We start from the raw sequence: 27,212 nt of genomic DNA, 5'->3' as shown, positions 1-27,212 counted from the left end.
AAATTTTTTTTAAAGCAAGGCTTGGTGCACACTATACATTTAAAGCACTCACTCACCTTTGGATCCTGGGAACTGGAGTTTATCCTTCATAGAGATACAATTCCCAGCACCCTTAAACTATAGTTGCCTGCATTCTCTTGGGGGACTGTGAGTGTGTGCTTTAAATGTTTTGTGTGTACACAGCCAAGGTTGTATTTAAGAGGCAAGCCCGATGGCAATTCCAAAGCAAGGCATCATTCAGTGATCTGATCATTCTTAGCAAGCAATGATTGTTACAGAAATGGAAATATTTGATTATGACATGTCAGACCATCTTATGCCTCAACAGGGATGTAATCCATCTTTAATCTCCCTCTGCAACAAACAAATAATGCTACCCTCAAGATATATAGCGTTCTTCACCAAGCATATACTACGAAGGTAAAACAAATGAACACAAAACACACATTGAGCACTAGAAATTTTGAATTTCCTGAAAAGATTTTATAAAAGGATTTTCCAGTCCACTGGCCTTGAAAGAAAGAGGCAGTTGTGAAGCCTTTGGATATATTTTCCTCCTTTGGGGTTTTCTCTTCCTTAGAAATTGAACATAGCATTCACAATAGGTCCTTGAGCTTCCCCTACTTTTAAGAGGATAACAACATTCAGAGATATAGCAATCATGAAGGATATGATCAATCTTTCAATTCAGAAGGAATTTCTCTTTAAGTACAAAGGATACCAACATTGTGGCCAGGAAAAGAATTAGCCAGAGCAAAGGCTGAATCTAACTAAAGTCAGCACTAATAAGGCAACATTTTTACAGCGCTTTCAAAGTACTCCACGTGTCTTAGCTAGTTGTGAGATGTCAGTAAATCTATATAGGATTGTAGCCAACTAAGTTTTACTCAGAGTAGACTCGTTGAAATTAATAGGCCTAAGTCAGACATGCTCATTAATTTAAGTAGATCTGCTTTAATGCTGGAGACAAACCCTAGTCAGTGTATGTATATATGGTTTATACACACACAATGCTATATGCTATTCCATGAAGTGTAGGAGATGTTCTGTTGGTCACAAGTTTCTTGCCCATATGCTATGGCCAGGGGTAGGCAACCTAAGGCCTGTGGGCCGGATGCGGCTCAATCGCCTTCTCAATCCAGCCCATGGACAGTCCGGGAATCAGCGTGTTTTTACATGAGTAGAATGTGTCCTTTTATTTAAAATGTGTCTCTGGGTTATTTGTGGGGCATAGGGATTCGTTCATTTTTTCTCTCTAAAATATAGTCTGGCCCACAACATGGTCTGAGGGACAGTAGACTGGCCCACAGCTGAAAAAGGTTGCTGACCCCTGTGCTATGCTATATAGCTGTTTCTTAAAGGATCAATTAAAGACTGACTTGCACATAACATTTCACTAGTCAGTCTCCAGAAATGGAATAGCTGTCATTTCCATCAATACAGATTCCACATTGATGAACACATTTCCTCTCCACTCACATTTTGGAAACCTTTTTAAAAACTATTTTTTTTTTTTTTACCACCAAAGCAGACTGGCTCTCCTGGGTATCTGTAGGCTGTGTAGAGTGAAACGTAAATCAGCTATGACTAAGCAACTGTCTGACAAAACCTATGTAACTCTTGACTAAGAAATGTCATTGTGCAAGTGGAAACATACCATGATGGAAGCCAGCTGAAGGGTAACTAGCCCATATGAATTTGTGATCCCACTGTGGTTCACTCATTTCACATCTATCCTTGGGTTCACTATTAAAGGGGTAACATCCTTCTAGTACAGCAGCAAATGCTCCAACTGCAATTTCTTGGTTGAAACCCTAGACACTTGTTCTGATTGAGGAAAGGGGAGAGAGGCTGCAATGGGTCCCCACAGAACTATTGTTTGCTCACAAAGAAGCTTGAGGTTGTGGCTTTCACTGAAAAACATCCCACTATTTTGAAAAAGGCAGGAGCGCAAAGCAGTATCAACATGAGGTTTGATAATAGGCTCCTCAATTAATTAATTGTTGTACTCTACTTTCATATTCTTATACTTATGAATTGCTGCTGCTGTGATGTTTATTGTAAATGAAAATAATTTTCATTATCTATCAGGCGCACAACTCTTCTGCCTTTCTTGATCTTTTTTCCTGACTTTTGAATAAGAATTTATTTTATTTTATTTTACTCTTGGCAAACCAGACACTGAGTATGGTAAATCTGGATGGGGGAATACACAGCAGGATTGAATGACCATTTCCGCTGGTTGCATGAACTGGCACCTTCACACGGCTGTCTGGATTTTTGCAAAGGAGGACATCGGTTGTCAACGAATGTCTTCAGGTTAACTAAAGCCACAAAAAGGACATTTTTTAATGAGAACTGGTAAAACATATTAAAAGGGTAAAGCAATTATCTGATGTAATCCTTTTCAAAATCTGCCTGATCTTCCAAAAATAGATGTAGCGATTCCCTGTAGGACAAGTAATTTTCTTAGCAGAAGTCTGGCAACTTTCTCCTTTCAAAACCAGAAACTATATACATGTAAACTTGCCTTCCCCAATGCCTTCAATGGAGGATGATTATATTTCCTTTCCAATTCTGAACAACTGTTTCATATTTGATAGTATAATTTAAATGCTTGAGCAATGTAAAGGAGTCCACCAGTCTTGGCAAAAATTGGAAACTTCTGCAAGAACCAAGTGCGTGCCACGAGCTGTGCAATTTGCTCATGCAGAAACTGCTTTGCTGACCTCCCCTTCATTTAACAGACTCCACTGTGCTAGAAACACAAATATGGCTTCATAATGGGAGAGCCAATAGCAGGAATTAGAGCAACAACATCAACTGTGTTTTGTTTATGCTGGAGGCCATAAGGAGACAATACTGTTTGAAGTCTTTGGCTTTTTGCGATGTAATCCGCCACTAGCATGTATTATGATACTGCAGACCAGACAATACACTTTTATTCTCTCTTCCAGACCATTGACAGGCCCAGTTGTTTTAATATTTAGTATTTCCTTTCAAGGATTGTGTCCCTTGGGGTTAAAAACGCAGTGACAACAGGAGGGCAAGAGATCAAAGTTTGTGTTCAGGCTGCAGCAGTCTTCTTCCAGGGGAAAACATCTGCGGAAACCACCCTGGCACGGAACATCAGAAGACATCAGAAGCTGTATCAGAACAAAGGTCCATCCACTCCAGCATCTTCTCCTCACAGTGGCCAACCAGATGCCTATGGGAAGCCTGCAAACAGGACCCGAGTACAGCAGTACAAAAGATGGTGGAGGTTGAACATATAAACATCATGGCTCGTATCCTTCATGGATTTGTCTAATCCTCTTTTAAAGCCTTGTGTGAGTTGGTGGTCATCATCACATTTTAAAGGAGTAAATATGTAGTTCCCCCAAACCCACCTAGAAATATTATCATACTTTCATTCTAGATAGAAAGGTATCCTAGTTGATGGTGCTGAAGGCCACTGAAAGAGCCAGGAAAATCAACAGGGTTATGTTCCTGCACCTCCCAGTGTAGGTTGACCAAAGCAGTTTCAGTACTGAAGCCTGCGTGAAATGAATCAAGCCAATCCATCTCATCCAGAAGTGCCTGGAGATATTTGCCGACAATGAGAGGCTGGTCAGTGGCCAAATTGATTAGACTGACTATAATGAACAATGACTGTTCATTGTGGCTGCAGCTTTTGCAGTCCCAATTTGTGAAATAATTCTTTATTTGAACTCAGTCTGCAGCTTACAGTTTGTAAATCCATTGTTAATTGTTTCAGTAGGGGTTGGCGTGAATTCTCAGCTTCCAGTACCATCTACTAGTAGTCAAATGTGTTTGTGATTGACTAGCTTAAAAATAAAGGATCGTGTACATATTACACACTGCATTTTGTGAAGTTGTGAAAGGCAAAAAGTGAATTATGAATATAAAATATTTGACCATTCCCAAACATGTTCAAATTATGCAGCTAATGTGGTACCAGTCCTTAAGACTCGTTAGTCTGCAGTATGAATGTTTCCCCTTGTAAATTTATGAAATACTGTATACAGTTACTTGCAGTAATGTCCTTTGGCGTCCCCAAAGAATTTTTTTGAAGCTTTATAAGGGTCTTTAACTTCAATTTGAGACTAAGTCAAAGGCTGACTGCAAAGGCATTTGCCAATCATGCACCTAACAAAAAGCAGGATAGCTTAGAGGTGACAGACATCACTGTTGTTCCTCTAGCTATTGATGCTATTTCTACTCTGTGTGCATCTGTACCAGGCCACATAGACAACTATCTGCTATCCAGTGGCATCTGCTACTATTGGCGGCTGTTGGAACTATAGCACACAGTGGTCCTAAACCTGTGACCTAGTTATTACAAGCAGTTGTGATTTATTTAATCACACATTTATTTAATTGTATTTTGATCCAGCTTATCAGGCAGAAAATGTCTTGCAAATCAGTTTGCAGCCAAATTAACACACAATAATTATTAGTGCAGAACATGATCTAATGAGGGTTAAATTCTATTTACGTCTAATGTCCTTCTAAGCTAATTGCATAGCTAATTGAGTTTGTCTGGTAGAACCTGGCTGCACAAGGCCTGCACAATTCTAGCAGGAACACAAAGTTTCTCTTTTGCAAATGCGGTCTGTCTACTTACTGCTTAGAGGCTTTTGGTGTGGCTGGCAGGGAGGGAATTTTCTAATGAACTGCCAAGGTCCTCCAAAAAGCTTGCCGATCACACAAAAACCAGCCGAGTCATGTCTAGTATTATTATTAATTATTATTATTATTTTAAAATTTTATACCACGCTATACCTGTAGATCTCAGGGCGGTTCACAACATAAAATCACAATATTGAAAACAGAAAATACATAATAGAGGTGTTGCTTATTTTTGCATAGGACTGTTACTTATATAAGAATTATTTTATGCAAATCTGCCAGCATGTGTGGCCTCATCTAAATGCCATGTTAACCTTGTAATTGTAAGCTATTAGAATATACAAAAAGGGAGGGGGGGAGAGAGAGCAGGGCCATCTTAAGCATATCTGGCACCCTGGTGCAAAGATCCCTCTGGCACCCCCCCCACCCCGTGTGGTGTAGTGGTTAAGAGTGGTAGTCTCGTAATCTGGGGAACCGGGTTCGCGTCTCCGCTCCTCCACATGCAGCTGCTGGGTGACCTTGGGCCAGTCACACTTCTTTGAAGTCCCTCAGCCCCACTCACCTCACAGAGTGTTTGTTGTGGGGGAGGAAGGGAAAGGAGAATGTTAGCCGCTTTGAGACTCCTGAAGGGGAGTGAAAGGCGGGATATCAAATCCAAACTCAACTTGCCTGAGTTGAGATTTGCACTGATGTTATAGTAGTTAGATGTATAATCACGCAGTGGGTGTTTCCTAAGCTTTTAAAGCTGAAGTATACCACCCTTTGTGGGGAAGGACCATAGCTCAGTAGGAGAGCTCACGATTTGCACGCAAAATATCCCAGGTTAAAATCCTGGTATCTCTAGGTAGGATTGTGAAAAAGCCCTGAATGGAACCGTGGGGAGCTACTTGCCCATCAATAGAAACCAGGGTGGGGAACCTTTCTCAGTCTGAGGGACACGTTGCCTCATGCATAACTTTCTGGGAGTTGCATGCTAGGAGTGGGCAGGGCCAGAGGCAAAAAGTTGGTGGAGCAACAGATGTGATTTCAGCTTTGGTAGAGTAGGCAACATTTCACCTATGCAAAAATTAGAGGTTTCTACACAGAGAGAGAGAGAGAGGGAGGGAGGGAGGGAGGGAGAGAGAGACGGTCCAGGCAAACAGGAGCTCTGGTTACAGCTCAAGGACACATTCCCACCAGGCAAGAACCCTGGAGGAGGGTGTAGGGCAGGCCCAGTGAGTTGTGTGGTTGGGAAGAGTCCCAAGGGACAAATAGAGGTACAGTGGTACCAGGGGTTAAGAACTTAATTCGTTCCGGAGGTCTGTTCTTAACCTGAAACTGTTCTTAACCTGAAGCACCACTTTAGCTAATGGGGCCTTCCACTGCCGCCGCACCACCGGAGCACAATTTCTGTTCTCATCCTGAAGCAAAGTTCTTAACCTGAGATACTATTTCTGGGTTAGCGGAGTCTGTAACCTGAAGTGTCTGTAACCTGAAGCATCTGTAAACCGAGGTACCACTGTACTTGGAGGGCTGCTTTCATCTCCTGGGCCTGAGGTTCCCTGCCTGTGATGTAGATAATGCAGTTCAATGGACTAATGGTGTGGCTCAGGATAAGGCAGCTACCTGTGTTCCCTTCCACTTTCTTTGTCAGAGTGTAAAAGACTAAGAATTACTCACCCTCAGAAAAAACAACAACTTCTGCCTTCGCATGAGTCACTGCTATACTGGACATGCTTTCCGAATGGAAGGGGTCAAACTCAAAGCGATGACACAGCCAGACAGAAAAGAATCTCTGAGAACAGATGACTCTGCAACAGGAGTCATTGAATGAACCAATTACACAGAGAATCATAGAATTGTAAAGTTGGAAGGGACCTCAGGGTCGTCTAATCCAGCTCCTGCAGTGCAGGAATCTCCACTAAAGCATCCGGGACAGGTGGCCATTCAACTTCTGCTTAAAAACTTCCAAGGAAGGAGAGTCCCTGAGGAGTCTGTTGCACTATCTAACTGCTCTTAGCATCAAAAAGTTCTTCCTAGTGTTTAGTCAGAATCTCCTTTCTTGTAACTTGAATCCATGGTTTGGGTCCTACCCTCCAGAGCAGGAGAAAACAAACTTGCTCCATCCTCCATGTGACAGCCCTTTAGATATTTGAAAATTGTTGTCATATTTCCTCTGTCAGCTGTTTTCCAAGCAAAACATTCCCAGCTACTTCAAGTGTTCTTCATAAGGCTTAATTTCCAGACCGTTGATCATCTTGGTCGTCCTCCTCTGTGCATGTTCCAGCTTGTCAAAATGCTTCTTAAATTGTGGCACCCAGAACTGGACATGGTATTCCAGAATACAGTGGTACTATTACTTCTATTGATTGGCACACTATATACATCTGTTGACGCAACCTAGAATAGCATTAGCTTTTTTGCTGCTGCATCACACGGTTGACTTACGTTAGAGCAGAAAATGCAGCGGCAGCTTTGGCTTTCAGCGGGCAGCACAATTGCTAAGGATATTTAATCACTGTTGCTGAACGATCATAGGATGAAATATTGACAGCACCAGCTAGGACTCAGGAGGGGGGCCCCAGAGCAGCAGAAAAAGAACTAGAAGCTGGATGGAGGACAATACTGGGGTATGTTTGTTTAAACACTTCTCTCGTGTCTACATTATTTTATTCACTTTCCAGCTGTGCTTCCTTTACAGAATAAAGCACAATTGGCTGGCTTTGCTATGGGGTTTGGTATCTTGAGCTCCTCAAAGGAAAGGCAGAAAATAAATGTAATAGCAAATAAATAAACCTTGGCCCCATGCTCAGCTCAGAGGTTTTAATCTGGAAACCCAAACTGATTGATTGTGAATTGCTAACAACAGACATATTTTCAGAAGCAGCCTCTAAGTTTATTAATGTAACCATTTCCTTTGAAATTGGTAGCATCTTTTTTTTCTTTTTACAAATAATTCAAGCATTTCAAACTGCACGAAAACTTAGGGAGTCACCTAATGCACACCCACAAGTACTGTACCATTTAACTGCCCCTATGATTTGAAGACATTTTTCACTTGTAGCTAACTTAAAGCCCAGTTTGCAAAATACAGCACTGAGGTGCATACACTTCCTTTTTCAGAAGTGTTTTGTGAATGAGGATAGGAAGACCTTAAGAAACAAATCCCAGAATATTGTAGATCCAAGCTGGAGTGGGGAAATGTTTTGTCATGTTTGCCAACAGCCTGGTCATGTGAGTTTACATGTAGGCAGTAAAATATGTCAACAAGAAGAGAGCCCAGAGGTATTTTAAACTTATGCCACGTTTTTTGTTGTAAAACTAGAGTAAGCAATTGATGGATATGATTTTGTTGAATAAAGTGGGCCATAGAGGATTTTTCACTCATATATCTCACCTGTAAGTACTTTTGCTGGTAAGTTCTTTTAAGTGAAATGTGTCTAACAAATGTGTGTTGATATAATCCAAATTGGGGCAGGGGCATTTAACAGTCTCTGAGGCTAAAGTCCTATTGCACGGGAATAAATCCCTTTGACTCAAAGTGGTACTTGTTTCTGAGTAAATATACCTAGGGTTGCACTGTACAGAAAAGAAACTGAAATAGTGAAACACCAGGAGCTTCTCAAAATTTGAAATGCTACTCAATGCCTCAGAAACAGGTAGAGATGAGAAAAAATTCCTCTGTATAAAGTACTCCCTAAGATTATATATTGGAAGCAGAATGGCTTTGAATACCAGTTGCTGGAAAATGCAGGCAAGGTGAATGTTGTGGACTTCCAATGGGCATGAGGTTGGCCACTGTGAGAACAAGATGCTGGACTAGATGGGCCATTGCCCTGATTCAGCAAGCTCTCTTTACATTCTTATATAGGTCCTAGGTTATTTAGAGCTTTTAGCATTAGAATAATGACATGAACACAGTACAGATGCTTCAATAAAGGGCTTGTATGTCTGTCGTAACCTAGTCCTGCCAAGAGATGGGCCACTGAATTTTCTGTAGCTTCCACATTTTCTTCAAGGCAGTATCCACTGTAGCTTCCACTCTAGAATTATGTTCTTTTAACCTTATGGAACGAGATGATCTTGCAAGCTACTCACATTATGATGCATTTATTAACGCTTCAATACTCTGTATGAAGGGCACTTCACATTGGCTGCTGATTTCCTATGAAGTTTTAAAGTGGTCTTCCCAAATTAGCAAAAGAGAATTTCATTGATTTGAAGAATATCGTATTGTTTCTGGGACAAAACACTTGACCTTTAAACTTTTGTGCTTTTATCTTGTGCACTGCTTTGAAATCTTCAGATTAAGGGTGGTATATAAATTTAATAAGGGATGCGGGTGGCGCTGTGGGTTAAACCACAGAGCCTAGGACTTGCCGATCAGAAGGTCAGCGGTTCGAATCCCCATGACGGGGTGAGCTCCCTTTGCTCGGTCCCTGCTCCTGCCAACCTAGCAGTTCGAAAGCACGTCAAAGTGTAAGTAGATAAATAGGTACCACTCCGGCGGGAAGGTAAACAGCGTTTCCGTGTGCTGCTCTGGTTCGCCAGTAAATGGCTTAGTCATGCTGGCCACATGACCCGGAAGCTGTACGCCGGCTCCCTCGGCCAATAAAGTGAGATGAGCGCCGCAACCCTAGAGTTGGTCACGACTAGATCAGGGGTCCCTTTACCTTTACTTTATAAATTTAATAAAATTAATAAAATTTAATAAATTTAATAAAAAAATAAATTTGTTGTTGTTCAATGATTGCCCCCTTCCACAAAAGACCCCACCATGCTTGTAGCAACAGACACAGGATGACCTGAGAATTATCCCTTGTTAGCAAAGGTAATTTATGGGAAGTGGGTGGCTAGATGCAGCATGCGTGGATCTATACTGAAATAAGCCTCCTGACGCACAAATGGGTGTTGCCGGCTGTTTTATCAAAATTAACATTTCAAACTAGCAAACCGATCAAAGAAAACAGATGTCACAACTTATAAATAGATGATAATGCCATACACAAACCAGGGAGGTGTGCGGGGGGGGGGGGGGGGCAGCCAGGCAAACAAAGTAGCACCTGCCTGAACAAAGAAATTTAATATAATGAAGCATGCTACCTGGTCTCTTGATTACATCAGATCTCGGTGGATGTTATGAACAAAAAGAAATGACCAGAATGTGAATACAGTGGGTGACGTGCGTTATCTCATTGGAATTTGCTGCCCTTAAGAGAACAAGGGAAATTCCCCAGAGAAGACAATAAAATATACAACATAAGTCTCTTATACACAAGCTATTAGCCAATGAAATGAAAGGAAAAATACCAGTTTTATTCAATTGGTGCTCTTGCACAAGGGCTTCAAGAGGCATCCACTTATGGTGGAAAATGATTTTGTTTTTTTTACCAATTCCCACTCCTTTCTGCAGCTCCCAACACCCCCCAAATCTGACGGGTGCTGCTGCTGCAGGTGGAATCAGCCAATGCCTCTCTTCCTACTAGCACAGTGTTTCCCAACCTTTTTTGGGCAAAGGCACACTTGTTTCATGAAAAAAATCTCGAGGCACACCACCATTAGAAAATGTTTAAAAAATTAACTCTGTGCCTATATTGACTATATATAAAGTAACTCTCTTTAATAGGAATCAAATAAACACAAATAAAGTATTTTATAATTACTTTATTATGAAATAGTAAGTAAACAGAAATATGAAAAATTATAAAATACTTTATTCAGTGAACCTGTGAGGGCCCGCCCTTTGCGGCAGCCGATTGGCTGCCGCCGTGGGCAGTGAATATTAATGATGTATCATTTTTGTGCTTCATGCTGTGGCCACAGACATGTGATCTGATGGTGAATTTGGGGTGACCCAATGCAAAAATCCTGAGAATCCCTGTGGATCCATGTTTTGTAACCACGTTTTTGCACCATTGCAGCCCCAGGCAACAGTGGGTGTGTGATTTTGGGGGGGCAGGCTGTAGCCATGGACATGCTATGTGATCTGATGGTGAATTTGGGGTGACCCAATGCAAAGATCCTGAGGATCCATGTGGATCCATGCTTTTAAACCACATTTTAAGTGGGGAGGGAAGGAAAAACACAGAACGGACAAGGAGCACGAGAGGGGTGTGCAGAGAAGCAGCTGGCTAAGAATGCAGGAGAGGGGTATAACGGGGAGGGAGGAAAGGAAGGCAAAAGTTTTCCCTCACCTACTCACCCAAGCCAGCCAGCTCGCACGCGCGTGCTCTCTCTCTCTCTCTCTCTCTCCCTCCTGCCTGCTTGCCTGGAGGGGAGGGGCTTTCCCTGCTCTTTGTTCCGTTTGAGCAAGCACAGCAAGGAAACAGAGGTGGGCAGTAAGACCCTGAGGCAAGTGCGGCTTGTGCTTGCTCAGCAGCTTCTTCACGGTGCTCCGCGGAACGGTGTTCTTCATCCCGGCGGCGGCGGCTCCCTCTCTTTCCTCTCAAGCAGAGCGGCCTTCCTGCTCCAGCCGCGCCTGAGCCTGAGGAGTTTCGAATCTGCCGCCGCGCGCAGGGTGACGTCACGGCCGCCGCCGGGCCAATCCGCCTGCTCGGCCCCGCCTCCCTTCTTCTCGCCTCCCTCACGAGAGGAAGCGCCTCCTTCGCGCACGGCGGATGCAGCCTGAGCAGAGTCCCCTCTCGCTTAGAGCAGTGTTTCCCAAGCGGCACACGAGGCAACGTGTCGCGGCACACTAGTGTGCCGCGGAACACCGGTTGGGAAACACTGTACTAGCAGAACTGATTTGATTCCTCCCTGCATCAGAGGGGATAGCTTGAGGATAACTGATTATGTTCAGAGTATTCCTATTCTTTCACAGGAAGGAGAAAACAAAACAAAAGAGGTCAACAGTAGATATATTACACTGTATATATATATATATATTATACAATATATTGATCAACTACTGTACAGTAAATACTTAACTACTGTTATTTAGGCCTAAACAAATGTCTGAATAAAACTTATCTTAAAAGCACAGAAGCAAGGATTAGTAAAAAACAATAAATTTTCTGAGGAGAGAACATGTCTCCTGTATTGCATGATGCTGTGAAAATGCTCTTTGGATATGCAAAATTGTCATCCCTAGTTTTTTTAAAAAAAACATTTTAAACTTGCTGATAGACCTCGTTAACAGCATTTAATATCTGGGTTTTTCCCCCAAGCTGCTGGAATTGTGCTCCTTGACTAATTATAGGACTTAAACGAAACAAGCTAAAAATGTGTGAAATCAAGCAACTTTGCTACTGACTGCTGCTTTTGGTAACTTTATTTTTTGCTACCTTCTGCAGCTATGTTATCTTGTGGCTTTGCTGCTTCTCTGTATAATTTTTGTCTTGGCATTTTGTCTTGGCATCAGATATTTAATTGCCTTAATTTGTATCTAACATATAAAAGCAATAAATAATTTAAAAATAAAACAAAAAGTTATCACAGAGGTAGTACATTTGTGCCTGGGCTGCAGGACTTCAGACTACAGGGAGTTTTGCCTGACTGCATGGTCCTCCATACAATTTCCTGCATAGAAAACTATATGGGCCTGAGGCAGGTTCTAGCATAGTGTTCTTCATATGTCACTCTTTCATAGGTAGGCGTGGTGGCACTCCTGATCAGGCCCGTTCCGCCTATAGTTTGACGTGGTGCAGCCCACCTTCTCTCCTTCAGTAAGAACTAGGCCCTAGTGTTTTAAAGTCGTAAGCTGTGTTTGCTGACCCCTAAAAGCAAGGTCTGCAAAACAAGTTTCTGCTTTGCAGGTTCCCATGCCTCTCCCCTCCAACACTGTCAAGCAACAGACCAATACAGTAATCTTTTCTCCAGTAACAGCCCATTTTAATTGTGGTCTGATCATAATAGCGTGTGCAAAGGGCCGGATTTAGGTTTGATGGAAGCCCTAAGCTACTGAAGGTAATGAGGCCCTTTATATGTCCAGCTGTCCTTTGTCAACAACAAATTGTCACTTTTTTTTGGTATTGAATATGTGCTATACTGTATAGTAATTTATGGACCTAATAGGTCCATACACAATACAAAAGACTGTTGCTATGTGTAGGTTTTGTTTTTTTATCTTATATTTTGGAAATGTACATCCAGGTTTTTTCCCCTTTAAATTTTGCCTAAGCTATAGCTTGTTTAGCTTCACAGTTATACCTCAGGTTGAAGTTGCGCTCCGCGCAGAGCGCATTACTTCTGGGTTTCGCCGTTTGTGCATGCGCAGACGCTCAAAATGACGTCATGTGCATGTGTGGAAGCGACAAAACGCGACCAGCGCACACGTGCCGTTGCGGCTTACGTTGCGTTCAGGATGCGAACGGGGCTCCGGAACGGATCCCGTTCGCATCCCGAGGTACCACTGTATACGTAAATCCGGCACTGTTGAGTGTGTGTGTGTGTGTGTATGTATGCACGTGTGTGAGAGAAAGAGCGCCAGAGAGACTGGGAGAATGCCTGTTTGACACTATCCATACACCATTTATTTTTATTTCTCGTTCACCTATGCCACCCCTCTGTGGGGGAAAACACCTTTATTATGAGTGGGGAAAGTAGAGGGAGCTTCTCCTCCTGGGGGGTGGGTGGGGGGAGGACTTGCGGCCATCTATCTTGTTATCAGACTCCAAGTACCATCAGCCCCAGCCAGCATGATCAGTGGTCAGAGATGCTGGGAGTTGCAGTCCAGCAACATCCCCACCCAGGAGCCCCCACAATCAAAACCTACGTTTCTTCCTTTTGAAGTCGGCAGCTGTGATGTGCGCACTTGGCCACTTCTCCCAGCTCTATCGCAAAACAGCCCCGCCTGAGAGCAGCATTAAGCCTGCGTGGGCGAGGGCGACGGGCCGGTCTGGGTTGGGCTGCTTCTTGCTGGAGTTTCGCTCCAGCTCCCACAGGATTGAAAAGAGGGCGGCGGGGGGAGGGCGAAGAAACAGGGGAGGAGAAAGAAAGGACACCAGCAGCACTTGGAGAACCCAGGCGGAGTTTGCAGCGCGCTTCTCCGTCTCCTGCAGGGGGCACAGCAGCGGCGGAGGCGGCGGCCCAGAAGCGCCTCGCCACCAGCCCGCCAGCCGAGCGCCGCCCGGGCCGCTGCCCCACTTGGGCGCTGCTCCGAGCACGTGGAGGTGGAGCCGGCGGCGCGCGCGAGAGAGAGAGGCTGGCCCAGGCCAAAGGGGGCGGAGCCGGGGCTGCCTGCTCCCGATGGGAGCCTGGAAAGGGGGAAGCCCGCGCGCTCAGGGGCAGCAGCGAGAGCACAGCAGGCGGGAGCGGCGCTCGCTTTGCCTTGCTGGATTTGGGGATCTCCGGCTGGGCTGGGCTGGGCAGGGGGGGGGGGCGGGGGCGGAGAGAGAGAGAAGCCAGGATTCTCCTCGCCAAGGGGGGGTTCAGAGCGCTGGATCGAGGAGGAGGATGGAGCCTGTGACCAAGTGGAGCCCTAAGCAAGTAGTGGAGTGGACGAAGGGTAAGGAACGGGGCTCCGGCTGCTCCTCCAGCCTGGATCTGCGGGAGAGGCACGCTGCTCTCTTTCACCCCCCTGCGCAGTGTTTGCTCTTCTTCGCTTCTCTTCCTCCTCCTCCTCCTCTCAAACTTTCCCTCTTAACTTGGGGGGTCCTCAATCCCTGCCCCTCTTAACCTCGTTCTCCCGCCTTCAAACTCCTCTGCTGCCCCCTTTATTTCAAGCTGCTTCCTCAGGAGGGATCATACCTGCAATTAGCTGCTGCTCTTAATCCGAAAAGTGCTTGGCGGGCTCTAGTTCCCCGGCTGTTAGCAACACACACACACAAACACACACGGCTTTCAGGAGCCCAACGCAGCCACTCGCGTGTCAACAAACGAGCCTCTGCCGCGGCCCTGGGCATGTTTTTGCAGCCTGGGCTGGGAGAGGGCTCCGCATTCGGCGCTTCCCCCCTCCTCCTGCCGGACTTACACGGGGTGTGTTGCGTTCACACAAACAAAGAGCAAGCTTCTTTAAGTATTCCCGACGAGGCTGCTTGAAGAGCCAGGTTACCTCAGGAAAGAGGAACAGTGATAAATTCTGTTCTTTAAAGAGGAAGACGCCCTTGTGACCGATTTGGGAATGTCGTGTGAATCTCTGCTTGAACAGAAGCCGAGTTAAAGACGCCAAGGTCTTCTACGCACAATAATTGGTGTAAATAAATCGAGCACTCCACAGGTTGCCTTCTGAGCAGATGGGCTCGTTAGTGGCTGACTTTATTTATACAAGGCAGTGTATGGATTGCTGTCGCTTAATATAGCAAGACTCTCTGCACACACACTTCCTTGGATGTACCGGTGAACAAACACGGATAGGGCTGTGCTACAGCAATCCAGCTCCACTTATTTTCTCGCGAGGGACTAGGAGTGCAACCTAAGAGTCCATTATATAGTTGGCACCCTCTGAATGCCCAGACATTCCTAGCAGACGAAATCTTTTCAGTAATGTGAAGTCTGAGACTGTCTGCTTAGGTTATAGGGTGCTACAAGTTGGCAGGAGGGCTTTTTTAAAGGGGTCTCCTGCTTTCATGATAGGCTGCACACTTTACCAGCTTAAAATGCAACTAGGTCATTCTTTTTCTCAGTTTGGATCCAAGCTGGCTTGAGGAAAAACTCGTCAAAATGCAGTGTTAGATAAGAAACCATAAGATTGATTCAGGATAGATTAGGCTTGTGGCTACTATGTGCACATTGTGTGGGAATACACTGGATGCACAACAAATGTGCACACAGCAGAAGTTTTTCTCTGCCAGCTTGGCTTCTGGTGTTTTATTTCAGAGTTCTCAGTTACTTCCTATAAATTAGTTGGTGTGATGGTATGGCACTGGTCATTCAAAGTGGTTTCCCCTTCCCTTTTATACCTGCTCTTAAATATACTCGGAGCAAATTAGGTTCTCCCAACTCACTGGATTTCCCATTTTGGCAGTTTTAAATGGTGGATTTCCCCCTGGCCCCCACCCCCTGTCCAGTATATATATTTATATGTAATAGGAGGCTGCAGTTATGGGTTCCCAGAATCATCACTGGCTGATTAATCTGGTCTAGAAGGGTGTGCAGGGTATTATTTGATCAATAAGTTTATTTCACTAGCCAAATGCTGTGATAATTATTATCACACTACTTTTAATTTGAAGAAGAGGTGTTAGAATATGAAGAGGAAATGTAGGTGTGTGTGTGTGTGTGTGTTAATCTGTTTAGAGATCTCTTACTGAGAAGGGGCCATTCTCTGTTATTCTTTCCACTAGTTTCTCATGGTTTTATTTTCCTGTCTTGACTCAAGTGCCTGGATATCAGTGCAGCTAAAGCCTCATTCACAGAAAGATGTTTTTGATCCAGAGACTTTTTTACCTTGTGTGTGAAACTGAACTTTATCCCTTCGTTCTATCCTTTTTGCTAGTATACATGTTTCCTGCTTTTGCATCATCTAGTAAAGAAGGATGAGTGGGAGCTCCTAATAATCTATTTCAATTTACATTGACTTTCAAGCTATGAATAACAGATTGATTTGGTTTGGTTCTTCCTCTGTGAATGGCTAATTTGCTGCTGAAAACTTTTTTTAAAAAAGATCTCTTAGCAAATCTTAGAAATACTCTCTAAGTATGGCAGTCGATAAAGATCTGATTACTACAGTCTTGCATTTGAATTGGTATTTTCTCCTTGGCTGAGATAATGCTTTGTTCAGGGAAGCAGCTACCTTTGCATGTTCAGTATCCTGATACTGAGTGGATTGTATCCAGCTTGACATTTAAAAGTGGCAGCATTCAGATTAATTTCATGGACCCAATGAAAATGGTGTCCAGGTTGGAAATTATCCATGCAGCTCATTGGGAAGGGGTAACCAGTGTGTTGCCCTCCAGATGTTATGGACTACAATTAACACCAGCCCAAGCTAGCATGGCAAGTGGTCAGGCATGATGGGAGTTGTAGTCCAGCCACATCTGGAGGACACCATGTTGGTCACCTCTGTCTTGGAGAGTACTGTTGCTGTGAAGACTGAAACATAGTTGTACATGATTTCTAAATTTTTGCAAAGTCAGAAGCCATTGTTTTGCAACTCAGAAGGCTGAATATGCAAGTTAACTGTAGGCATGAATTATGCAAATGTTACTGATCCATTAAGATTGTGTGAGCTATTATACAAGAGCTGCTGCGTTTGGTCCTGGCTGAAGTGGTGACTTATTTAAGCAGGGCAGCCCAAACTAGTTAAGAGAGATGCCGTCCTGGAGAGTTCATTAGTAGAAAGGACCCATGGAAGACTGCCTTTGAGAGTTCGTGTGTTGTGTAGTGCCTGAAAATGGAACCATGACAGTTCCCAGTTCAAATCTCACAAATGTACAAGCCTGTTCTTTCAGATTTAGTGCTTTGCCATTTGTTTTAGTTGAGCTTCTCCTAATTAATCAAGGCCTGGCCTTGCCACAGTTAGTGGTTTTAACTTTCTGTTGGATGTGTGGTGCTTTGAACAGGAGGGATTTGCTTCTTAGAGAATTCATTTTTTTCCTGTGCTCTCAGTGTGAAATTTGACCTCTCAGCTGAACACCAGAAGGTTCCCTAATGCTACCTTCTGCCTGATGAGTTTGTAATAAGGCAGTGGGCTGTAAAGAAGGAAACTCTTCATGGGCACGTGCTAATTGTTTCATTGCTTTTGGACAGCACGGATGTCATTTAAAAGCATGTAAGTAGCTCAATAATCACTTTGGTGTTAAGTTTCATTTTTAATCCATAGCCAAGAAAAATTGCCTTTTTTGGCAGTGCTCTACTAGGCTGTTATTTCCAACCAAATTTCTACATTTTAATCATGTTATTTCTGCTCCCCTGGAGAGGGAGGGCAAGGAGGAAGAATATAATTTTTTAAAAAAGAGCTTGACAAAAATCTGTCATTCTAGGCATTATTTCTCCTAGTCAAACAATAACTTGAAATAGTATTTGAGAGCTGAAAAGTGCCTACTTTGGCATGGGGAGGGGATATGGGATGATATAACTTCTATTGATTGTTGTGGTACGCTATGCTTTGTATGGTGTGCTCTTCTGAAGAAGGTATGCTCTTCTGAAGAAATTCCTGCAGTGAAGCTCAAATAGGAGCTAGTAGTTATCAAATTTATTTGTTGTAACACTTCCTTTGTTCAGAAGACTGCATCTTAGATAGTGAAAACCCAAGTCAGACATCAGAGGGTGGCATTTCATTGACACATAGAGTTAAAGGCAACCTCAGAGACCATCTAGTCCAGTCTGTTGCCAATGTAGGAGATGCACTCCTACTGCAGCATCCTTGATAAACAGCCAACTAGCCTCTGCTTGGGACGTGGGTGGCGCTGTGGTCTAAACCACTGAGCCTAGGGCTTGCTGATTGGAAGGTCGGTGGTTCGAATCCCTGCGACGGAGTGAGCTCCTGTTGCTTGGTCCCAGTTCCTGCCCACCTAGCAGTTCGAAAGCACGCCAAAAAAGTGCAAGTAGATAAATAGGTACCACTCTGGCGGGAAGGTAAATGGCATTTCTGTGCGCTGCTCTGGTTTAGCCAGAAGCGGCTTAGTCATGCTGGCTGTATGACCTGGAAAAACTGTCTGTGGACAAACGCCGGCTCCCTTGGCCAGTAAAGCAAGATGAGCGCTGCAACCCCAGAGTCGTTTGCAACTGGACCTAACTGTCAGGGGTCCTTTACCTTTACCTTTAACCTCTGCTTAAAAAGCCTTTGACATCCACCACCTTCTAAGGCAGCCTGTTCCGTTTGGTCTCATTCCAGGTCCCGATGAATGAAAGCAAAAGGAAAGCCTTTGAGGCCCACAGCTGTACCCAGGAATCCTATAATGCCTATGATCAATGGTTCTGAAAGACAATGTAGGCATTGTTTAATAAGTTAAGGAGGATCCATATCCACCTATATTGTGCTACTAGTATTGCGCTAAGACAGAGGAGGGTGGGATAAATTGTCATATCCCCCACCCCCCATTAAACCACTTGTACATTTATGCACAATCTGATAGGAATGAGAGCATGACAGGGAGGCATTTTCTGAATGTTCTCAGGCTCATTTCGCACTTTTGAGGATATATATTTTTAATTTTTTTTGTGGGGGCGTTTCTAGGTATGCAATGGTATGCACATGCTCTTTAATACACTGTATGACAAATCAAAATGTTTTAAGAATGTTGAACTAGGGGAGATGGTAGGGAGTGTCTATATTTATCTTGCTGTTTTGTGGAAAAACTAAAAGTCATATCTTTCCAAAGTTCATCTGCTTCCCCCCTTTTTCCCCAAGATGTGCCAAAATATGCTACCCTTTGAAACATGTTCTTTTAAAAAGTATTCCAACAAACATAGCCTCTAGTTGAATCACGAACATGAAAAAGGCACTGTTTACTTTCTAAACAAGCATACCTCCTCTTCGAAATTTTAATTTTTGCGTTAGTTTATATTGGCTTGTTTTACTGAGGGTCTGCTCCAGAAAAATACCCTATGGGTGATGCTGAAGTTAAGACTTACTGTATGCAGACTGCAAGTTGCATTTTTGCATGCTCAGTATCTACTGTCAAGGTGCATGCTGATAATGAGCACTCTGTAATATAATTACTCTGTAATAAGGACCATCCTTTCATTTTGCATTCACAATTGCTAATCTGGAGCATGTGTTGCTTTGGTGTCCATGTTTTTCAAAAGCTTGCCAAACTTTTCTGTGAACCCAGCTGCCTGATCTGCACCATGTGGGCTTAGCTGTATTTCTGGGTGAAGATGTTAATCTGTGTGCTTTTTTTTTCACATTTAAAAAGCAAGGCACAATTAGCTGGCAATCATCTTAAGACCATGGAAATTAAGGAGATGTTTTTGCTGACTGAAGGAAATTTTGTGCCTGAACTAAATGCACACTTAAGACTTGAAAAAACTTTGGTGCAATTATATGGCCTTATCTACTGTACCATAAACCTCCTCCATCCCCAAATGTTCATTTAAAAAGGTGTGTCCATGTTTTTTAAAATCCTTTAGCTGAATCCACTGCTTGCACAGTTGAAGCATTTTAAAAGATTATGTCTTATCTGTGCTAAACAATTGCTGATATGGTCATTATTGCCTTCTTGCTCTGTAGGATATGCCCATCCAGACTGTAGGAGCAAAAAGAAAGGGGCTTCCTTTGGTCTTGAGCTCATTGTTTTCTGAAGAGAGGTTGGAATAGGGGGTTAGGGACTTATATGGGTGCAAGGCTTTTCTCAGTGTGGCCTTCAAGCATCCATGAGGTCCATCCAGCTGTGGCTGTAAGAGGAAGTCCTATCTTGGCTACACAATTTTTATTGGCTTTAGAGCTCCTGTACCAGGGGAGAGCCCAACAACTTTCCAGATGATGTTGGGCTATGATTTCCATGATCAGCAGACAAAGTGAAGGCTGGAGCACAGGTAGATTCACCTGTTATAGCTCTTCCCCATTCTGATGTTGCCCATAATCCTTCTCCCTCCGCTTGCTGCTTCTGGTTTGCTTAAGAGGGCAGGTGAGCAGGCAGCAACTGGAAGCAAGAATAGAATGAGTAGAGCCAGGGGATTCTGGAGGTCAGCAGTGCTCTGGTGTGGGCCCCATGCAGTACCTAATGATGCTGAGCTGTGATCCTGGCCCAAGTTCCTAAGATATGCAATTCTGGGTCTCCTCTCCAGTGTGACATGGGGCTTCCATGGGGAAGTGCCAGAGTACATCGTTCTACCCCATGATGTCAATAGGAGGGCCCTTGGAGTGCACACTTCTCATGGTGTGAAGCTTTGAAGGAGATTCCTGTATTGCAGGGGGTTGGACTAAATGACTTTCGGCCAGGATCCCCTCCAACTCTGTTGTTCCATAATTCTGTGATTCTAAGTCTAGTGTTTTTAGTTGAGCTTTGTCATCTGTCAGTGCACATAAGGTGGATCTCTGTTTTGTTTCCGGATTTTTTATCATGAGAAAGTCTTTTATCATAGAATTGTAGAGTTGGAAAGGACCAGTTGGAAGGGAGCCGTCCAGTCCCATCCCCCACCCCCGCAATGTGTGTGATGTGAGAATAGCACTAGTAAAAGCTACAATTTCGGTGAGGTTTACCTTGCAATGCATTTTGAACTGTCAGGTAACTCAAGACCCATCTTTGATGCAGGGTAATCTGTCTTCATCTTTCTTTTCTGTTCTGTTCTTTTATTTCATGAGTAGTCCCCTCTTTTGCTCTGGACGGTATATCTGAACCTTCTCTGCACCCCGCCCCTGGTTCTTTTTCTCCTCACAACAACCCTGTGAAGTAGCTTAGAAGAAGAAAGAATGACTGGTCTAAACCAGGGGTCGGCAACCTAAGGCCCATGGGCCGGTAGCGGCCTGCGAGGCTCGTCTAACCGGTCCATGGCGACCCCTGCCACCGCCCGCTATTACTGGCACGGTGCGGCGCGGATGTGCACAGGAAATAGCGTGTGTGCATGCGCACAGGCGCTCCTCCAACCCGGATGTGCACCGGAAATAGCATGTGTGCATGCGTGCGGGATGGAGAAGTGTGCACATGCTATTTCTGGCGCACATCCGGGTCGGAGAAGTGCTGGAAATAGCATGTGCGCACAGGTGCTCCTCCAACCCTGATGGACGGAGCATGGACTGGCCCATCAACCAGTAATCTTGCCAACCCCTGGTCTAAAGTGACCCAGTGCATCTCAGGGTTGAGTGGGGGATTTAAAGCTGGAGTCTGCCCAGTTCTTGTCTGGCACTTAAACCACTGCAGCCTGCTGGCTCTGTAAAGGGCCCTGGTGGGCTGGATTATGGAGAGCTAGTTTTGCACTTGTTGGCAGCTGTACATTTGGAGGTGGCACGACATGGGAAATTGCCAGAAGGCTGTGCATTCTGGAAGGCTGGTTAACGCGGATTTGGCAGGTGGCTCTGTCTGGTTCAGAGGGCGAGGGGTCCAAGGGAAAGAAGATTAATTTTTAGAAACCCGGTCCTTCCCCTTATGCGCACATAAATGGGTGAGCAGGCGAGGTTCAGCCACCCGATTCTCAAATGTCATTTTGGAGGGATGCTTTGAATGACCTGGAGGGAGGGGCGCTGGATTTCTGTTCAGTAGTGTTTGTCATTGACAATGCAAACCATTCCACTTAGACAGAAGTTTACTGTTATAGTGTTGAAAATTTACTTTAAAAAAAAAACAAAAACAAACCTTGTTTCCTTTAAAAAATATGCTGGTTTTTTAAATTAAATGTTTTCTTAACTGTGAAAGCCTGTCATGTGGTGCATATGGCTAATTGGTATTAATTCCCTCCCGTCCAATAATTGTGCTGTGGCTGTTTGCTTTGTCAAACTGCAAAACATATATGGGTCATAGAAAGAGAACTAAGTGCCACATGAGGCACGAGACTTGTTGTTGTTTTGTTAAAGCTTCTGCTCTTCTTAATGCTTACTTTAAGAGTACTTAAGTAGTGTTGCTAGGTACTAAACAATGCAAGTCCAATTGCGTGGGTGCCTTTACATTCCTACTTCCCCAGTGCTTTGTTTCCCTTCTTTAATACTGAAAGTGAGGCCTGTTTAATTCTGCTGCTGAAGAATTTCCTTTGTTTTGTGGAGGTTAAAAATATATTGAAAGGGCTTTTGCATAATAGGCCAGGAAATGCTTTTGAAGGGACTCTTTCAAGCTATCCATCGCAGTTCCCAATAGAGGCAGCCACCCATGTTGTCAGATTTAATATTTTAAAATAATTCAAATAGAACAGTTTTGAACCGAAGTCGCACCTCCCAGTTTTTCTTAGCTTCATTTTATATAGATCCTTCCCCACTATTAGGATGAAGTAGATGAATTCTTTTCAGTTGTAGAAGAGGAAGAACTGTTGGTATTTTACTGTTAGTTCGGATTTTGCTTTTCACAGCGCTGTGCTGAGATGCACAAGCATTCTTACTTAATACCCACAACATTCCAATGTGGAAATGTGGAAATGTACATAGCCTGTTCTGCTTGGTGGTGATTCCTTTTTCACCCTGAGTTTAGTTCAATCCAAATGAGCAAATTGCATGAGCAAGAGAGAGCAAGAGAGGCGAGGGCGGGGGTGAAATGGTTCAATAATACAAATGAACGCAAATAAGCAGAGCGGTTTTCACATAATTCCTTAGGATGGTTTGTTCTGAGAGAGCATATACCCATGTGAAACTGTAAATATTTTAGTATTTGAGAACAAAGACCCCCCCACTTGAAATAAACAGAACAAGCTGGATGATCGCCTCCTAGGGGTTCCCTAGGATGCTTCCACCTTAATAATGGCTCTATGAAATACCCAAGAGAGACTGAGGGATTAACTCTGAAAATTGCAAGGTTTGCATTGACAAAATTTGTTTTTTTTAAAAAAATAATCTTTATTACTTTTCAAACTTACGGCAGACAAGAAAAAAGAACAAAAGAAGAAACAATACAATAAACAATACAAAACACAACCTTAACACTAAATTAAACAAAACAAAACAACAACAATTAATGGAAAATAAGGTTAAAAATATGTTAAGACATTCATAATGATAAAAATAGAGAAAGATGGAAAGGATTTGCTGAAACAAGTACCAGAAGTGGAATACAAAAAGGGAGGTGAGAGGAAGTCGATGAAATAAGGGAATGAAAGATAGACTAATGAAATGATATGCTATATGTTTTTAAAATTGTTGTTGTTTTGTTTTGCATTGACAAAATTTGATGGGGTATCCTGGCATACAGATCTTTCCCAACATTCAGAATTTAGCATGACTTGGTGGTATATTGATAAAAAAGTACCCCAGTTCCACTACACCACAAGGTACAACAGGGTTAGAGGAATTTAGAAATTGGGATAGAAACACTGGAATTATAACCAGGAAAACAAAAGTAATAAAGGCCACATCTGAATGCAGTGCTATATTTCCCATCACAGTTGTCCTCCTCCCAGCCTGCCAAAAAGGTGTGTGTATAACGTATAATATGTACAGTGGACGCTCGGGTTGCAAACGTGATCCGTGTGGGAGGCACGTTTGCAACCTGCAGAGTTCACAACGCGCGGGTCGTGATTTGGCTTTTCTGCGCATGCACAAAGCGCGATTTAGCTTAGGGGGCCAGCCCTGTATAGCTGCACCAGTAGACTTCAGATCGTTCTCTTCACTCTCCTCCATCTGAGGACTGGAACCTTCTGATGACTTCTGGAGCTCATGGATCTTGCTGTGGGTTTGATCTGCAAGCCCCAGTTTCCACAGGATAGTTGGATATGTGAAAGAGAAGGCCATAGCCATTCAGTCAACTTTTAAAAAAAGATCAGCTTCTAGGAAGCTAATGGATTGGCTTTAGGTACTAATGCTGTTGAGACACTTCTCAGCATAGATCGTTTACATGTAAAAGGACCATATGTATGTAGTGTGCAGACAGCTCAGCTCCATATGTAATTACTGCTTTTGCAGCTGCCGCCAAATAAATGTCACTGTGTCAGAGCCTTGCTATAGTTGGGAGTAGTTATTCTCTTCCCAGTTCTTCTGGGCTCTTTTTCTTTTGCTAGATTTGCTGCTGACTGCTTTTGTTTTCTACTGGTTTTCCTGCCTTTGAACTATTGAACAGTCAACCTTTCTCTTTGAACTGCTGAAGTTAAGCAATGCTTACTGGCTACAGTCCACAAAACAGTTTATTCCAGAATAAACTCACTTGATCCTCCAAAACAGAAGGGCACTTTATAGATTGTGGGTCAGCTGTGCAAAGGACCCAGGTTTTCTCTTGAACCTATTCTGTAGTATACAGTGGTACCTCAGGTTACAAACACCTTGGGTTACAAACACTTCGGGTTACAGACTCCACTAACCTAGAAGTAGTACCTCGGGTTAAGAACTTTACCTCAGGATGAGAACAGAAATCACGTGGTGGTGGCAGCGGGAGGCCCCATTAGCTAAGGTGGTAGCTCAGGTTAAGAACATTTTCAGGTTAAGAATGGACCTCTGGAACGAATTAAGTTCATAACCTGAGGTACCACTGTATTCCTTATAGATAATACACTCCTGAAGTGGCTATCCTAGACTGCACATGCTGCTGGACTACAGCTCCTATCATCCCCGGCCTTTGGCCATGCTGGCTGGGGCTTATGGGAATTGTGGACCACCAGTATCCATAGGTCCATATTGGCCACCCCCTGTGGTACTCAGTTTCTACCCCCTTTTTCCTCTCATAGGTTACTTCAGTTGAGTAACCTACAGCATGGTTAAGTAATTATAGACTGTAACTTTTATGTCATAACTTTGTGCACTGCTGTGTAGGCAGGTAATTTTTCTTTCAGGCAAAAGTCCTTTTAACTAGTGTATGATCAGAAGTTGATGTAGGTTGGGTACTGGTGTGTGGCCAGCCTATTGTTCAGGTACTGCAGTGTGGATCAACTTATCTGTCATGGAGAACAGCCACCTTTCATGGAGAACAGATGTGGTCTTGGCGCAGAGCAATTTGAGTTTCTTAGCTACAGGAGAACCACTCCTTATGTGGCTGAGAGAGAATGCTAAGCAGTGGCAGCAATCACCACTCTGTGGCGTGGACGTGGCTTGGGATGTCTCTGTCCTTTTGCTAGCACGCACCACTTTCCTGTGTCTCAAATCCATAGGATCAAAGTGCCCACTGTTTAATATGGTGTGTTTTGAAGCTGTGGTGTTGGAAGATTAAGGACAGATAAAAGGAAAAGCAGTTCTTCATGGAGTGCATGGTTAAGCTATGGAACTTGCTCCTGCAAAATGCGGTGATGATCACCAACTTGGATGGCTTCGAAAGACAAATTCATGGAGGACAAGGCTATCGGTGGCTATGCTGTGCCTCCACGGTCAGAGGCAGTAACACTTCTGAAATGCCTGCTGCTAGAAACCACAGAAGGGGAGAGGGCTCTTGTTCTTGGGTCTTGCTTGTGTATTTCCCACAAGCATCTGGTTGGCTACTGTGAGAACAGGCCACTGGCCTGATGCAGCACACTCTTCTTGTGGTTGTTTTAATGCTAGTTCTGACAAAGCCTTTATCTGTATTTGCACTGGATTTCTATTGATATATATTCAAAGTAATAATAATAATAATAATAATAATAAATTGCTACTAAGCAAGATGCACAAAGGGGGATCATTTGTAGCCATCAGCACAGACTGGAAATAGATGGCAGGTGATTGTTGTTGCGCTGTGCTTCTTTCCTGAGTAGGGTTGTTCCTGTGAAGTTTGCAAGCATCTGATCCTAGTGGCAGCACAGCAGGACAGAAATGGACAATTGAATCTCATTGGCATAGGTACACTTCTAAGGGTCATCTGCGTCAGAGGCAATCTGCCAAATATTGTCCTGTTGCTAGTGATGGCTAGATGGGTTTTGTGCTTAATTGGAATCTCCCCTCTTCACACTCCCACTGCCCAAGGAGAACTTCTGATTAACCATGGAAACAGTCGACCCTGGCTGCCAGTGCATTGATCACGGGAAAACCAGATTATTATCTTTTGCCACTGAAACCATCCTTGAAACTTTATGTAAAACAAGTAGGCGGACTCTGATGCCGTAATTCTAGTATAACTCAAACTATTAGCCACCTCCGCCGGACTCAGTAACACTAACAGTTTAATAGATCTTAATAAACATTTAAATCAGTTGGCTGTGAATATTTGAAAGGGCATGGAATCCATTGGTATTTCAACACAATGCCCTTGTTTAAAGTCAGCTGCCATGTATTTCTGTGTGTTTTATCTGCAAATGGAAAGCCATTGAAATCCTGTGTTAAGGTCTTTGCCAGAAAAGGAGAGTTCAGAGGAACTAGTTGAGACATGCCTGAGGAATGTGGAATGGAATCAAAACGTTTGTCACACAGTGGCAGTCAACTGGCAAGAGCCAGCAACGTCTTAGGGAAAAGCCCGATTTTTGATATTAGGTTATCCTTATCAGATATATTTAAAATGAAACGTGTGAAATGCTTCCTTCAAATCACACGGCTAGACATTCTAAGCCTGCTGCGTAACATGTGACCTGCATTAGCTCATAAACCTAAAGTTCATTTTCCCTTTACTCCACAAGGAACAAAAATATTAGAATTTTAGGAAAGCTGTCAGTAACAGCCTGTTGATCACTGTGCAGTCCTTGTGAGAAATTACATTTTGTATTTTTACATCCCATCTGGAGCCATCAACTCTTTTTGCTGACACGCTCAAGGACCCCATCACAACAACGAATGGCAGTAGCTTTTTGAACAGTAAAAGGAAGCTGAAATGCTATGAAGTGTGAAACTTGACAGGTGTACATCAGAAGACATGCTGTTTAGCACATTGTTGCGTACTGCTGTTACTGAGCATGAGGTCACATCAGTGCTGTACGATGAAAGCACCCTTGTTCCACTTTAACAGGCATGGCTCCCTGCACCACAGACTCCTGGGAACTGTAGCTTGATAAGGCTGCCGACCTCACAGCGTGAAAATTCTCCATACAAACACCCTTCACAGCTCCCAGAATTATCTATGATGGTTAAAATGGTATGATAATGATTATAATGATTTAAGCATATGGTGTTGGGTGACCTGGGTGCCTGCAGTGTGCTAGGTTCCATGCAGAACACAGCAGTGATGCAAATTCTTCCTTGGGGACTAACAGCCTCCCTTAGATCAGCCAGAGAGTTGGCTTGGGGAGAGTTGGATCTTAGTAGAGGCCAGGTAGGG

At 43.6% G+C, this 27,212-nt stretch overlaps 1 protein-coding gene across 1 annotated transcript in view; it reads left to right on the top strand.

Moving 5' to 3' along the window:
- The first annotated feature begins 13,850 nt into the window (after positions 1–13,850).
- Positions 13,851–27,212, top strand: part of CNKSR3 (CNKSR family member 3) — a 63,754-nt gene continuing 50,392 nt past the window's right edge. Inside the window, exon 1 of the mRNA XM_081854348.1 lies at positions 13,851–14,056. Coding sequence (XP_081710474.1) covers positions 14,005–14,056 — 52 coding nt within the window. The 5' untranslated portion in view covers positions 13,851–14,004. The remainder of the gene's footprint in view (positions 14,057–27,212) is intronic.

Source organism: Podarcis erhardii (assembly GCF_964252035.2).
Source record: "Podarcis erhardii genome assembly, chromosome: 3".
In the NCBI taxonomy this organism is placed as follows: Eukaryota; Metazoa; Chordata; class Lepidosauria; order Squamata; family Lacertidae; genus Podarcis; species Podarcis erhardii.
The sequence above is the reverse complement of the archived record's forward strand: the minus strand, read 5'-3'. Positions and strand labels throughout refer to the sequence as shown.